Source organism: Peromyscus maniculatus, chromosome 7, assembly GCF_049852395.1.
Source record: "Peromyscus maniculatus bairdii isolate BWxNUB_F1_BW_parent chromosome 7, HU_Pman_BW_mat_3.1, whole genome shotgun sequence".
Lineage (NCBI taxonomy): Eukaryota > Metazoa > Chordata > Mammalia > Rodentia > Cricetidae > Peromyscus > Peromyscus maniculatus.
The window spans coordinates 3857787-3874562 of NC_134858.1; the positions used below are offsets into that span (position 1 = coordinate 3857787).

Genomic DNA, 16776 nt, shown 5'->3' on the forward strand with positions numbered 1-16776 from the left:
CCAGAGACTTGCCTGATAATGGTGTCAATATTCTTCAAGTCTAATTCAATTCCTTTCAGACATCTTGTTATCTATAGTCATTTGGTAGAACATCTTGGATGACTACTATTTGTAGACAAGTTCCTTTGTGTCTGCGTCTTGGCATCTAGAAACTGGAGATAGTAACATGCAAAGAAAAGGCTTGTCTTGAAACCAGTACACATGTGTGCAAGAAACCAATACAAGTGTGCAGGGGCTCAGAAACTTCCCACATTGCTTCATGACGTTTTTGAACCTTAGAAATCAGGAACAGACTGGTGACAATTATTGTGTGGTAGGTTAATTTTTGTATCTACAATGGTAAATGCTTCTAATTTTTAGGATATTCAGCCTACAAAAAAAAATTATGAAACTTAAAACATTTTATGGTTTTAAGTTTAAAAGATCTTAATTTCTTCTAAAAATCATGAAATAATTGTGAGGTTCTTTCCCAATTTTTAATTGATCTATAAAAATAGTTTGCACAATTAGGGCATGATTTATAGAAGAGGGGACCTGAAAAATCACAGTGAGGTTGTAAAGCCCATGAAGTGGATAGACTCCTCCTGAGGAATTTATGAACCTTGAAAAAAGCTGAGAGGCCCTGGTTGCTTGTTATAAAAATCCAATTATTCATTTGTTCTCTCACCTCCCACCCTCACCCCAGGGCTGTAAGTCCACACCACAGCGTCCATGTCTGCTACTTAGCTCTTCCTACCAGCTTGCTGTCATAGTCCACATTAAGCAAGGGCCATGTTCCTCAACACTACAGGTGGGCATCTGAGAGGCAGCCTTCTTGAAGCCAGGCTCTAGGTGCCATGGCTCTTCATGCAGCTGTCTCCAAGGAACAGTTGATTCTACAGCTCTGATTTCTCAGCTCTGATTTTTCATCTTTCAGACCAGGTTAGAGATAAGAGTTTCCCAGGATATGAGACAGTAATCTGATTCAAATTATTTCTCCCTCTGTGTATGACTGGAAAAAATATGCTTAAAAGAATATGAATAATTTCTTCGATTAACTCACGTAGTTGTTATTGAATATCAGTTTTTAGTAAAAACAATCTGGCATAAAGACAAGGTGTATTTTCTTTGGCTCTACCCTGCACTAGAGGATATCGTGTGGTTTTAGAAGAAAATCTTAAATGAGCTGTGTCTGCTTCTCCCATCAGGACCTACACAGTCTAGAGGATAAATAATGATGATTAGTCTGCTTCCTTAAACCTTACAGGTCACTGGAAGAGGAACTAGAGATGTTTAGGTTTTGTTTTTGTCTTTTCTTAATTTTTCAAAGATTCTATCTTCTCCACCATGAAAGTAAGCTCATGTTTATACATAGTTTGTATGAAGGTTTCATGCAATCATGTATGAGAATGTGATACAATTTCTGGTACTAGTAATCTAATAGACAGAGACAAGATGGCTGCATCTCCCCCCCACCTAAGCCCTCATCTATTAGAAATAGGACAGAGATGTCCATTCATATCCCCACCCTAGCTTAGAGACAGAACTCTTACCACAGCTCGAGGAACCTGCGCTTGGGTTGCACTTCCAGGCTGAGGCTGTAGCAGGGAGGTACTTCCTAACCTTTACCCATGGGCGGCATTCTACTCTGAATCACTGTGTCCAGAAGTAGCTTCGCATCTTGGGACCTTCTTACCATTTCTAGAAAACTGTCAGTACAGAGTAGCCAGGCCTTAACTGAGGTTAAAGAGTCATTTAAAAAAATGGAGAGTCAAATTAGAAGGGAAAGCAAAATTAGCATTGTAATACCATGTCCACTTGGGTGAGATAAAGGCAATTAGATGAAAGTGATGAACACTTGCATAAGCTTGGGATATCCTTCCTACTCCTTTGCTGTTCAGTCACAGAGATGGAAAGCCTTGTGTTCTCACTCTGTGTACTACTTTGCACCGAGTCTTCTCTGACTGCAAACTCAGTATATGATGCAGAATGCCTGTGATCAAACTTTCACATTATTTGCATCCAGTCAGAAGAACCTGTTCATTGTCATTCTAAGCTGAGTACCTCTGCGGTCTCCATCCCCTGGTGACAGCTGCCACCCAGTGATTGATGCCTTAAACTGACAGCCTTGTAAATCTCTTCCTGTGAGAGTGGAAGTGAGAAGTGCTTGGCCATAGAAACATTTCTGCAGCATGATGGTGTCTTTCCAAGGGGAACTAGACTTGTGTGCTTTACCTAGATTGTAGAAGGAACCTAATGGAGAAAGGATTCTGCAAAGTGGCTTAGAACCCCTGCACGTGAGGGTTCATTCTTCCAAAAAGGCTGATGCCGGTCCAGTGATGTTGGTTTTCTTCCTTCCACCAGTGGTTTCTCTCTATCTGCTTGTTGGGAAAGAGGCTATGGACCAAAAGAAGCTTTACCATGTCCTCTTCACTTCCATTATTCTCCTTAAAAAAGTGGGGAGCAAAGAAATGTAGTCATGTGTAGAAGTTGCTTAGCACAAGGCTGCAGTAAAGAAACAGCTCAGTGTGGATATTCCCTGTCTTTACCTTTGTGGGCATTATGAACCCACCCACCCCCATGTTAATTTCATCTCTCTTCTCTTCTGGTGGACAAATGCATTGTCATAATTACTGGCAGCAGATTTGGCCCTCTACCTCAGCCTGGTCTACCAGCCCAATAATGCACAGGCCAGCATGAGTATTTATCTCAAGGTGACACTTGTAATAGCTGACTGCTGCACTTCTTAATCCGTTTATGCAGTCCCTCCTCCTTGGCTTGCAGTGGTTGGCAGGGCTTTAGTGGCAATAAAAGTGGTCCCTTTCCCAAGACAGAGTTCATTCAATTTAAAGCTGGATTGATTATAGCTAAACTTATGACATGTCTTTACAAAGGAAGAAAAAACAGCAATAAATTATGTACAGTGATTATTTAGCATTTATTGAGTCCCCACAGTGTCCTGGGCTCAGCATATAACAGCTAGGAATAAACTGCTGCCCTTGAGAATCAAAGCACAGCTGTCTATCTGAAAAGGTATTCAGGGCAGCCCATCAATCCAGGTGCCACTTAACTCCCATACAAGGGTCACCTGACCAGATGGCCACTCAGTCTTACTCAGTGAAGTTTTGTGACTGTATGGAGTTAATGGACTCTTAGCCCATGTCTATGTGTTCTCTTAATTTTCTTTCTCTCAGAACCATTTTACTATCACCCTTGGCTTTTGGTCCTTGCCCCAGAGATCACTCCTTCCTGCTTCTCAAACAGTTTTGTGTTAAGACGAAGGCTTTTGGAGAAGCTAGAGTGCTGGTGAGGATGGCATTGCCTGGCCAGCACCTGTGATGTTCTCTGCGGTACCCTGGCTGGTGCACAGGGTGGGTAGGGTGCCAAGGGCACATGCAGGATGTTCTTCTGTGATTGTACAGTCGTTTACTTGGTGTGCCTCCATCAGAGAATTCAGATGTAGATTTTGAGAATACCTTTTAAAATGTAAGTCATGCAGCAATCATACAAGTAAATATTTATAGTTGTCTCGTTTTCTGTTCTGGTGCTATAGAAAATACCCAAACACCAAGCAATGTAGGAAAGAAGGCTTTGCTTTGGCTCTGGGGTTGACCTTATAGTCCATCACTGTGGGGAGCCCCAGTAGGAGGAGCTTGAGGAGGCAGCCGCTCGCACTGCACCAATAGATAAGAGTCAAGAAACAACCAATGCCAACTTCACAACACATTTTTCATTTGATGTGTTCAGGATCCCTGCTCAAGGAGTGTTTCCACCCCATTTAAGATGAATCTTACCTTATCAATTAACCACATAAGAGTGCCTGGAAATCTGACTGCCTACAACACCGACCATCACAATGACTTAGATTTGAGTTTAGTGTAACATTCTTAATTTATAGAAATCCCCATTCAGCATATTCAATAATTATTTATAAAGAGAGAAGTAGAGAGGAGAAAACCTGGCATTTTCTTTCCTTATTTTAACCATTGATTTTTAAAGGGGAAAAATACAGGTGGAGAGAATCACGTGAATAGAGAATATTAACCAGCATTCATCATACAACAGGTCCACTCTGTTCAACCTTCTAAATAGTTAAGTGCTTTAGAGGAGAAAACAGCGGCTCCAAGCTGTTAAACAACTTCCCACTGAAAGGAGACATAAGATGAAAATCACATTCTCACTAAAGAGCAAGACACTACTGCCACCTAGGATTCAATGCACACGCATGCAGCCCGTTTGCCCCACCTAGGGTTCAATCCACACACATGCACCCTATTTGCCCCACCTTGGGTTAGATGCACACACATGCACCCTGTTTGCCCCACCTAGGACTTGATGCACACACATGCAGCCCGTTTGCCCACCTAGGGTTCGATGCACACACATGCACCCTGTTTGCCTTACCATACCATTCTCACTAGTACTTTGATTGGCTTTGGAATAAAAATAAAAAATTAAACCTTTTTCTTTGTATTGTTTATATGTAAACACTTCAGCATCAGAAATCATTAGACAACGTTAGAGCAAATCTCTTAATGTTCTCCCTATATGATTCAGATTATATCTAAGTAACGGCTGGATTTGGGGTGTGTTTGTTTCTTAAGACAAAGATAAAAAGCAATTATTTTAAATTGCCAAATGTTTCATTTTCTTACCTCTGAGCCATTTTGTGTTTATTTCTTTTTTTCTTTTTGCATCATTTTTTAAGGTACCAAGGCAAGGCCTTGTGGCACATGTCTGTAATCCCAGCACACAGGAGGCAAGTGAGTCAGGAGTTGTCATTTTCAGCTAGGTAGCAAATTCAGGGCAAGCTGGGCTACATGAAACCTGTCTCAAAAAGTTGCACATGCACAGGTTATATGAAATTGAGCCAAGATTAAAATTTCAGGTAATGATTTTGTTGTTATTTTGAAGGTCATATAGGATCAAAAGAGAAACTGGATTTTTCCAACCACAGTAAGATCCCAAGGACAAATTTAACACCTGCGTTAGGTTTATCTCAGATCAGAATCTTTGCTTATGCTTCTGTCTGCTCATGTGCTGGCTGCCTGTGTGTCTTTGCCCACAGTGGACCTGGACAGGCTCAACGATGATGTCAAGCGTTACAGTTGCACTCCCAGGAATCACTCGGTCAATCTCAGGGAGGAGTTAAAGCTGACCAATGCGGTCTTCTTCCCAAGATGCCTTCTTGTGCAGCGCTGTGGGGGCAACTGCGGTTGTGGAACTGTCAACTGGAAGTCCTGCACCTGCAGCTCGGGGAAGACGGTGAAAAAGTACCACGAGGTATGTCCTCTCCAATGTCATGCCAGGGCTGTATACAGCTATTCTATCCACATCCTCCTGCATCTGTGAGGTCATGGGAGATGATGGTGTCACTTAACATGGGTGCTCAAGGGGCTGAAGGGAAAGCTTAATGATTAAGAGCACTTGCTGGCCTTACAAAGGTTCATCTATATCTAACACTAGTTCCAGAGGATCCAACGCCCTCTTTTGGCCCCCACAGGCACTGCACATGTATGATGCACATACATACATGCAGACAAAATGCTCATATATGTAAAATAAAAATAATGAAATTTGTAGAAAGAAATATGGTTGGTCAGTTGTTCATCCAGTCAAAGGTGTGGTTGGGAGCTAAAATTCTATTTAAGCTAAGTACCTTGGCTCAAGGGTTAATTCCATCCTGAAGACGGGATTCCTAGTTTCAACCTTCCCAGTACGCCATGTGGGTAGACAACTTAGATTATATAACTTCGTGTATTGATAGAGACTTGTAAAGAAATTTGGTGTTTATTTACAGGCTACAACTGATAAATCTAGATGACTGCAAGAAAATACTAAGGGCCAAATTTTCATTCAGTGGAATCATACTTGTAGGAAAAAAGCAGAGTAATAAATGTAAATTGTCAGAGACCTTTTCATTCTCTAAATGTTGAAGCAGCTTTCATTTGTTTTTCTGGAAATGCTTATTTTCCTAAATAGTATTCACTGCTACCTGGAGATTTAGCTCTTGGATTGTTAGTAAATTTAAAGATCAAAATCAGAGGATACAAATTAAAAGAAAGCAATGTTTGTAACAGTGAGAACGCATTAGCTCACCAAGCAGCTTGCCAGTCATGCTGTGTAGGGAAGCACTTTCTGTTGTATTCAGAGGTAGTGGTCCAAGGCTGACAGAGTGAAAGGAGATGGAGCATCCCTGCAAACTCATTTACAAATCCTAACATGTGAAGCAGATGTTGCCATTGGGCAGCTTCGGGTGCTAAGGAGGTGTTTTACGGGCAGTAGTACTTGGTGGCTGTGGTAGTTTAAAGGTAATTGGCCCCCACAGCTCACAGGGAGTGGCACTATTAGGAGGTGTGGCTCTGAGCAGCAGGAATGGCCTTGTTGGAGGGGGTGTGTCACTTTGGAGGCAGGCTTTGAGGTCTCATACATGCTCGAGTATTTTAGCCCACTTCCTGTTGCCTGCACGTCAAGAGGTAGCCAGCACCACGTCTGCCTGCACACCACCAAACTCCCATCTGCCATGCTTCCCACAATGATGACAATGGACTGAACCTCTGAAAATGTGAGCCACCTCAATTTAATGTTTTCCTTTATAAGAGTCACCGTGGTCGTATTGTCTCTTCGCAGCAATAAGAACCCTAACTAAGACAATGGCTAATCATGAGGACCTGAGTCCAAAACCCACGAGAGCAAAGGAATACATAGACAGTCTCTCAGAATAAGACTTGCAGATTTGGAATTGCAGGTTTAGGAGCTGGGCATTAAGTTCATAATCTCAGCATTTGGAAGGCAGAGGCAGGAGAATTTCTGCAAATTGGAGATCAGTGTAGGCTGTATAATGAGTTCCAGACCTTGATCAAAACAAACAAACAAACAAAAGATAAAACACTAGCTTTCAGGCAGGTACTTCTGCAGTGGTTGTTGTTATGGTGATTTTCTGTCCTGAAAGCAATGAAACACTAAATTTTAGGTAACTTCTGGAGGGGGAGGGGAAAAACTGAGCACAGTGGCTAAACTCAACTTAGAGAAGCGGAACTTACCATTTACACCCACACAGAAAGTATTTTCTTAGTCTTAAGAATAGTTGGCTCCACCCCCACTGTTTTCAAGGGAAAAATAAAAGCTGTTCTCATAACAACAGAGTGCTATCGCCCCTGTTCATTATGTTTTATTTGTGTTTCAACTGATGAACCCTAGATTGGAGGTTGTCCTTCAGTCTCAGAATGTCAGTTTTGTGATGTTTACCAAAAAGGATAAATGTAGGGTTCAGTAATTGGTGGGAGCTAAAATAATCTAGGAATTGGCAAGATGTACGGTGCAGTGATAGTGAGCAACAGTGCACAGGCCTGGCTTTGATGCATTTGTGGACTGCTTCCCTTTTTCCTTTTATCCTGACTCTGGGGGAAGAGGTTTCAGCCCTGACTACCGCCCCCCATTCCTTATTCTGGAAATTCCCAGAATGAATGCGGCATCACAGACAGTTGGGTCTGTGTAATCGGAAGCATCTAGGCACCTTTCTTTCATCAGTTTCTCTATTGTTCGGCGTAACAGCCAGCCTCGAGCTGCTTCTCACAATTAATAGAGAAAGAGGAAAGCCTTGCTCCCTTTGTTTGGTTGTGAGGTATAAAACGCCAGCGTTCTTTTGAGCATGCAGTGGATAGCCTCTCATTCAAACACGTGTCATAATATCTTTACAGCTGGGGCTCTGCAGAGTCCTGTATGAAATGACCCTGCCAAGCTCAGGACAAAAGCCCTCCACAGCATCAGTCACTCAGTGACTGCACACCTGAAACAAACATGCCTGTCAGCTTCCCCTCCAGCTGCGTACATACCCTGATGTGTCCTGATGGCCGTCGTCAGGTGCACTGTGGGCAATGGCAGAGAGCTTCTTCTGGTTCCAGAAACAGGCATAGTTGTTCAAACTCTGTTCATTCATCTCATTAGGAGGAAGTGTAAGCCTTTTATTCTATTAGTTCTGTATGTGTATTCTTACCTCTGCTACATTAAAGGCGGTTTCCCCAGTCCATGCTTGCAGCTGATGAGATGTGAAATGAGTTTCTATGAGAGATGATGGCCTTAAGGGATTAAGAACTTGTCACATATTGAGCCTGTATGCTTCTCCACAAGTATTTCAGTGCTCAACAGTCAGAGATAATAATATGACCAATTAGAAAGCTCTGGGTGAAGCCAACGTTGTCACTGTTCGCATGGGCCACAGTACTTCTTTTGTAGTGGCATGAGCAGTCTTCAGTGCCAGACTGTGTTACTCCTGCTTTCAGACTTCAGGATCCATAGATGATAGTGTTTGCTGTGTAATCCTGAGGACCTGAGTTCAAATCCTTGGCACTCACCTAAAACCTGGGTATGATGTCACGTGCCTGTAACCCCATCACTATGGCAGGTGGAGATGGGAGATCACTGGGTTTGCTCGTTGCCACCTCAGCTCCATATTCAGTGAGAATATGGAGAATATTCCTGCTCAAGATAATGGACAAGGAATGGCAAGCAGGATACCAGAGGTCGTCCTCTGTTATCTACATATAGATGTCCACAGGCATACAAGACACACACACACACACACACACACACACACACACACACACACACACACACAAAATAAGCATTTTTTTTGTTTTGTAGGTTTTCTGATTTCTCTTCTTTCATAACATTCCTCCTATCTTTGAGCATATAGTATAAAATTGGAAAAATATCATTTCCTCTACTCCTTCTGAGTTTGTGACTGAGACCACCCTAATAAGAGAGATAGTAACAGAGATGCATATAGATGTAATACATTTCATATGACACAGGAGCCATTTTAAGGAAATGAAGACCCTAACAGATCAGCCTGCGTGGAGTTCTGTGGAGCAGGTTTGATGAGGCTGTTAGGTGGTGGTGGAGTGTAAGCCAATGCTGATGAGCAAAGCCCTCTGGCTGCTCTGTTCAGTCTTCTCCTCTGTCCCTTTGTCTGAAAGATGACAGTGCTTTTTCCATCAGAATAAAAAGGGTCCACAGCTCACACGAGGGCCTCTTCTTTCATCAGGATACAGGGCTCACATGAGGTTTTCCAATCCTGCTTCATGGGGTTTATGACCTATTTCACAGGAGACAGCTGAGAGGGGCTGTAGAACGACGTCTGTCCTCCCAAAAATAAAACTGGGTAGTGACTCTTTAAAAAGCGAAGCCTAAGCCGGACGGTGGTGGCGCACACCTTTAATCCCAGCACTCAGGAGGCAGAGCCAGGTGGATCTCTGTGAGTTCGAGGCCAGCCTGGGCTACCAAGTGAGTTCCAGGAAAGGCGCAAAGCTACACAGAGAAACCCTGTCTTGGAAAAACAAAAAACAAAAACAAAAACAAAAAAAAAAAAAAGCAAAGCCTAGTTCATCCAGCAACTGATGGGAACAAATGCAGACCACAACCAGACATTAGGCAGAGCTCAGGGAATCCTGCTGAAGAATCCTGCTAGGAAGGGATTATAGGAGCCAGAGATGTCAAGGACACCACAAGAAAACCCACAGAACAACTGATGTGGGCTCATAAGGGTTCACAGAAACTGAACCGACAGCCAGGGAGCCTGCATGAGACTGAGCTAGGCCCTCTGCATATATGTTACAGTTATGTAGCTTGGTCTTCTTGTGGGACTCCTAACAGTGGGAGCAGGAACTGCCTCTGACTCTTTTACTGGCTTTTGGGACCCTATTTCTCATACTGGGTCACCTTGGCCAGCCTTAATACAGGGGAAGATGCTTACTGCAACTTGATATGCCATATTTTGTTGATTTCCATCAGAGACCTGTCCTTACCAAACAACAGTGGAGGAGGAGGGGGCTAGGAGTTGGGAACAGAGGGAGGGCAGGACTGTGAAGAAAGAAGGGAGGATGTAAAAGAAAGAAATAAAAGCAAGGCACAGAGATAAGGCTGTAGCTCAGTGGCAGAGTCCTTACCTGGCATACATCAGGTCCTAGGTTTGATCCCATTACTGCCAATAAATAACAATAACAATTCAATGATATTATTTCAAATCTCCCCTTTATAATGAACTGTGACTGCATACCATCGTTTATCCTCTAGGCTACAGCCAAAAACTTAGGAGACAGTGACAAATTTATTAATTTTACTTGCTTATTTTCTCTGTTCTTCCCCTACTAATACTGTTATGAGGCTGTGAATTAATCAGGGTTCTCTAGAGGAACAAGAGTGATAAAAGTGGTGTGTGTGTGTGTGTGTGTGTGTGTGTGTGTGTGTGTGTGTGTGTGTGTGTGTGATTGAGAGAGACAGTGACAGAGCTGAGAGACAGAAAAATAGAGAGTGAGAATTTATTGAATTAGTGTATGTTTGGATGCCCCAGCCACCCAATCTGGCACCAAACACCTGGAGGGTTCCTGGAGAGCAGCTGTTCCTTAGTCAAACCAGGAAATGGAAACGCTGCTCTGATATCCACAAAGAATAACAGCACAGTAAGGGTGCCTAGGGAGAAGAGTGCTTAAGTATGAGCTGCTAACCGAACAGGCTGCAGTACTTAGTGTGTGTCTTCGGGAGTCAAATAAGGCAATCAAGTCAACTCCTCAGTTTAGGATCCCAGCTTACCAAACATCACACATTAGCTTAGCTGCCTGCGCTGTTTAATAAAACTTCCTGCAATAATGGCATGAACTCTGCATGTCAGCGCAGCCCAAGACAGAGTGGGTAGAGAAGTTCCTAGAAAGGTATGACTGCCAAGCATCTGACAAATGCATAAGGCAGAGAGAACGTGAATTTTTTAATTTAATTCCATCTTAAGTAATTAAAATACAAATTGCCATGTGGGCCAGTGGAAATCATGTTGTAAAGAGCAGAGACCTCTCTGTTGCTAGTACATCTATGGCGGTGGCTCTCAACCTTCCTAACACTGTGACCCTTTAATACAGTTCCTCATATTGAGGTGGCCCCCAACCATAAAATTATTTTCTTTGCTACTTCTTAGATATAATTTGGCTACTGTTATGAGTAGTAATGTAAAGATCTGTGTTTTCTGATAGTCTTAGGTGACCCTTGTGAAAGAGTTGCTTGCCCACAAAGGTTCATAACATGCAGGTTCAGAATTGCTGATTTATAACATCTAAAATCTTCCTTGCCTCTTTGTATGATAATACAGAACTTTATGTTTAAAAACAGGCATCTGATTACAGTGTGAAGGCTAGAAGATGTAAGTGGTCATTTATCCCTAAAATACAAGCTTCATAAGAATCTATTCTGGAAGAATGAACAGCAAGTTATAAGACACAATAACGAAGAAAGGCTCAAAGGAGGAGAGGGTCCATGTTACAGTACTGAGATGTTAAATCTCCGCTGCAGGTTTACATGTTTGAAACTTGTTACTGAGACAACTCACACTTAGCAAAGCAAACTAAGAACTAGGAGACCAAGAGCACAGAAGGTCTGTTCTCTGCTAAAGGGAGCAGTGAGGTTGAGGTCATGAATGTGACTAGCCACAAGGAAAGTCGGGGAACTTTTGATATTAATTTCTTGAAACAGCATCCATGGCGCACACAGGGAGCCTTTCTCAACCTTTGGAGGTGCCATGAGTCATACTTGTTTCCCTGCTGTGTGAGAGGGAACCAGGGCAGGAAGGGGAAAGACGTAGGTTCAAGCTCTGCCCATCCAGGAAGCAGCTGAATGCTAGCGAAGGAAATCCCTCAGTCACAGAGAAGCTTGGGACTTGAAATAGCATGATATCCATTAGCTGTTCTACTTTTTCCTCCCCTCAGAATCTCTTATTAAACTTGTATAAGCAATATAAAGGAATTGATGATTGAAGGGACATATGATTGGAAAGGAATAAAGATATGGTATGAGATGCTGCATGTATAAACAGCTTGTATAAAAAGGGAGTTTAGTCATTTAGTCATTTTGAGAATGACAATCAAAACACTTACGCTTCTTTTCATGTGGGGATGCAGGTGATTGACAGCATCCAGAGACTGTAAACCACAAGGCAAGTATGGACAGAACTATGAGAGTCAATGGCCCAACTGTCTCTAGACTGACCGCTTTTCAGCCCTGCTCACTCACTTGCCAAGTGAAAGGACTCTTTGTTCCAATGCTACATGTGGACATCCCTTCCCGGGACATCCCTTCCCGGGGCATGCCTTCCCGGGTCATCCCTTCCCGGGTCATCTCTTCCCGGGTCATCCCTTCTCAGGATATCACTTCTCAGGACATCCCTTCCCAGGACATCACTTCCCAGGACATCCCTTCCCAGTCCTTCTCGAACAACCTTGGCAGTCCTGCAAGGACACAACACTCAAGGCCAACAAGGCCCACCTGTGCCACAAACAACACCCGAAGGTGTTCCAGAATTCCATGCAAAACAGCTCCCATATTTTCCTGCAGCAGAGAGGCTAAATATGTAGACAGGGTTCCTCTAAAGTGAAATTAAAATAATTTTACCATTTAATTCTACCAGAGTTCCCATGGTATTTCTGGCATGCTCATATAAAGCTTTTATTTGAAACAAATATCCACAGATGTGAAGATTACCTTTTCAGAACCCATAAGTATTTTCTAAACCCTCACTGTAACCCAGGTCTCTGTCACCTTCAAACCTTTCTGTGTATCATTTAAGGTGTTTGCAGATACTTCTTTCTTTGGGGGTACTGTGTCTTAGCCATGTTTCAACACTTCAGACACACTGTGCAGCCTCTGCCAAGTCATCACCCAGGGGAAAAACATAATTCCTATTCCAAATACCTTTCCTCAGACACTCAGAGTAATTCACTGATATCCCTTGGAATGTGTGAATCTCTACATTCATCTGAAGTCTTTATATGTGAAAGGAGTCAATGTAGAAGCAAAGAGTAGGAATTTGTTTTATAAGGAACTGAATCTCTGTGTTGAATACTGTCTGCTTTCAAAGATAGGTAAAAATCTTAAATAAACTCCTAATGATTCAGGATCATGTAATACATTTGCCCTGAAATGTGTACTTGTGTTTCTATGTCAGCCATTAATTTGGGAATTGTTACAAGGTTTTAACAACTTTTTTTACATTTCCAATAAACAAGAGCTCATGATGGCAGATAGCTTTTTCTGCCTGGTATTGTTTTATTAGTGCAATAGCCTTATAGCAATGACTCATCACTGGTTTATTGGCAACAAAGCAAAGGACTGTAGTCAAAATCGTGTCCGATTGTGACACTGGTAATTTATAAAGCTGAGCGCCTCTGATTTTGTGGCACAAAAGCCATCAGCTGGGTCCGTCACTCACCATTTAATAGATGCCGATTTCCTTGCCTTCGTGGAGTTTTTCCAGACAATGAGGAGGAGTCAAGATTTCCATTTTCACTCATAGGTGCTGAGGTATGGCTGGCTGTACCTCAGTGGAATTTCATTTCCATGTGTATGCTTGTAGCTGTGAATCATAGCTCGGGAAATAGGAAAGCATTTTGTGATAGTACCTATTACCAAGGTCCTTTGGCTGCTGTAATTAATTCAACCGTCACTTCCCTCTAAAGCTGGCCAGGTAACCCATAACCTACCAGTTTGCTCTTGCTGATAAAAGCTTTTCGTTTTTCTTTTAACTTTCCATGCTTCCTCAAATCAGCCTTGCTTTCTTCTTCCTTTCAATACTGTGTACCTGAACTTAAGACTATTACATGGTCTGAAAGCTTTGAACATCAGTGCTGTGATCAGCCATTAAAGCAGTCCAATTTCCACTTTGTTCAAATAGTGCTTTTCTGACTTGTCTGGAGAAAGTGTCTGCCAATTCACTTTTTTTTTCTTTTCTTATCAGCAAAACACATATATACTGTGCTCTTGTAGCTTATTATAAAACACAGGGGAAATCCCTGAACAATCAGAAAACCAGCTAGAAAACTTGCCCAGGCTCTTCTACCAAACATTCACTTTGTCTGCCGTCAAATGGAAAGCAAGTCAACAGATCACTGATATTACAGGTGCCTGACTCTGAGAATTACCAGAACATGATAATGGCCTTGTTTAAACAAATACTTAGGAAGCTCTGCTTCTTAGGAATCATGTTGCCCCCAAGTACCCCCAGTCCTGTTTACAGGCAGATACTGGGACAACAGTAAGGAAAATATACTGGAGAAATTCTTGGTGACACTACAGGGGTGCAAAACCTGCTTAGCAAATGTGGCAGTTTTCCTATTTGCCATGTGCAGGGCTGGTTGATACCCCAAAGTGCATGCCTTACCTAAATTTTCATTGAAGAACAAGATCTTTTTTTGTATTGGATTGCCCTGGTCTATTCCATATTGCCTCCTGTGTTTGTTGGAGGCTTGATCACAGGGAAGATGTGCAAGAAAGAAAGTTTTCCATGTATTTCCACACAAGCAACGGCACACACCATCTTCACAAAGACATGTTTTCAGGATCTACTTTATCGCCAACATGCTGCTTAGAATGTAAGCGAAAACTTCCATGGCATGAGGGCCTGGCCTAGGCCACCTGGAGCTGGTTGCTCCCACTTATAAGCTCCATGATCCTAAGCAAGTAACTTAATCCCTCTCTTAATCCATGCCTTAAATTAGGAAAATGGCTAATTCATCTAGTGGAGTCCAAATAATTTCATACTTGCCAACCCACAACAGGGTCTGGTATCTAGGACATACTCAATGTTGGCAGTAATGTTTACTATCTTTATTTTTACAATCCAGTTAACAGAGAGAACATAAAAATTTATGCAGAACTGTGTGATGCAGATTATGCATACATAATTGCTGTAGAGTCACAGGAGAAAATTATATAAGCTATAAAACTGTCATTTGAACTGACTGGAGCATGGTCCTTTATTCTTCGATTTTTGTAATCATTCTTTTGAATCAAACTCCAGATCCCTCACTGGAATGAACATAAAAGAAGGGTTTGTCCTCTACCTTGCTGGAGAGCCCAGCAACCAGCTTTGCTGACAGCTAAACAAAAGGAGACTGCAGACTGGGATGTTCAGTGCTGAGGAGTCTTGGCATAGTTGTTCTTATACATGCTTTGGGTGTGGTTAAGACTCTCAGCACTGACCATGGGAGTAATAGAATGGCTAAGAATATAATTCATAGCGTAGAATTGTGGAGATGCCATGGAAAGTGATACAGGCATTGAAGTAAGTTACCCCTGCCTCATGGAGTCTTCAGTGAGGACCAAAGTATACTAAAGAAAGCATAAGAAGCTCCCATTGCACTTCACATTTGGCTCCAGGCAAAGCTTCAGATGCAGAAGGAAATGGCAGTTATATCACAGAGACATTTCATCAGCATTCTAGAAGCTAGAAGATAATATCCTGGTCCAGAGCCTACGTCACCAGGAGACTGTAGACAATGGACTTCTCTGCCATTACAACTTTCCTGTCTAATCAGTAAACATGCACAGCCACACCTTTCCATCATGTAACAAATAGTGACCAAAGATGGGGAAAACCTGCACAGATGTTTGGAAAACTGCAAGGTGCTGCACAATCGTTTATTGGTATCATGGCAAGGAAAGAAACAAAGAGGACATCCAAGCTGGGGGAACCTGTGTGCATAAAGGAGAGAAGCAGGGAGCTGATTTCCTTATGAAGATGAGTTTGTGATGTTACCAAGTGTATGTCTCTGGGACAGTGTTTGGCTCAGTGAAGCCTGCAGCAGAAAAGAAGGCTTAGAGTCTCTTTAAACTAATTATTTGCAAAATTATTTTAAGGGCCAGAGAGATGGCTTAGCAGATAAAAAATACTTGCTGTGCAAGCCTGATAACTGGATTCAATCCTCCAAAACCCACAGTAGGAGAGAACTAACTCCCAAAAATTGTCCTGTGACCTCCACTGACACTCTCTCTCTCTCTCTCTCTCTCTCTCTCTCTCTCTCTCTCTCTCTCTCTCTCTCTCACACACACACACACACACACACACACACACACACACACATTCACACACATATTGAATGTGTGTAACACAATGATGACTTACAAATATTAGTGTGTAAATATTTTATTGTAGCTGAGTATTTTGAATTGCAAAAGGCATTATATAGTCACAAATAAGTAATTATGTGGCCAGCAATGGGCCTCTTGGGGAGAGGAAGAGGAATTTACTTCAATCTATTATTTATTCATATTGACAGTCTGCTCAAACCTTATCATCCTTTCCTTGGAGTTAATATAGTATTATATTTGTTTACAACACATATTTTGCTGAGAAGAGCAGTGATCTATTTCTATAGTACTTGTCAGAATGTAGGTCATTAGGAGGCTGTTAATAATGCCTTCCTAAACACCTGAGGACATCTTCCTACTGCAGGAAAGACAGGGACATTTTTCTGGGAGGGGTAGACTCCTGTATGTCATGGGGTCAATGGTTATTTGCAGAAATGTCTACATATTTTTATTCCAAAAGCAAGTTTATCTCATTCATTGGACTTTGCAAAGGCTTATGCGCTGTCTGAGGGTTTCTAACTGTGAAGAGACACCATGACCACAGCAACTCTTATAAAGAAAACCATTTGATTTGGGTTGACTTACAGTTTCAAAGATTTAGTCCATTATCTTCATGGTGGCATGCAGGCAGACATGGTGCTGGAGAAGGAGCTAAGTGTTCTACATTTGATCCACAAGTAACAAGGAGTGAACTGTGTGCCACATTGGACATAGCTTGAGCATACAAGACCTCAAAGCCTGCCTCCACAGTGACACACTTTCTTCAACAAAGTCACATGTAGATGTAACCAACCGTCTTATTAAATAAGAAACACAGAAACAATGTAAAAGAGAAAGCCGAGAGGTCAGAGCTCAGAGCCAAAATCTCACCCTTCCTCCTGCTGTCCCAGC

General features: G+C 42.2%; 1 protein-coding gene across 4 annotated transcripts in view; it reads left to right on the forward strand.

Annotated features, from left to right (window-relative positions):
- Positions 1-16776, forward strand: part of Pdgfd (platelet derived growth factor D) — a 213782-nt gene that overhangs the window by 194230 nt on the left and 2776 nt on the right. For all 4 annotated transcript variants that reach the window (XM_016002326.3, XM_016002325.3, XM_006983758.4 and 1 more), the window contains one exon: positions 5048-5262. In XM_016002326.3, coding sequence (XP_015857812.1) covers positions 5048-5262 — 215 coding nt within the window. The remainder of the gene's footprint in view (positions 1-5047; positions 5263-16776) is intronic.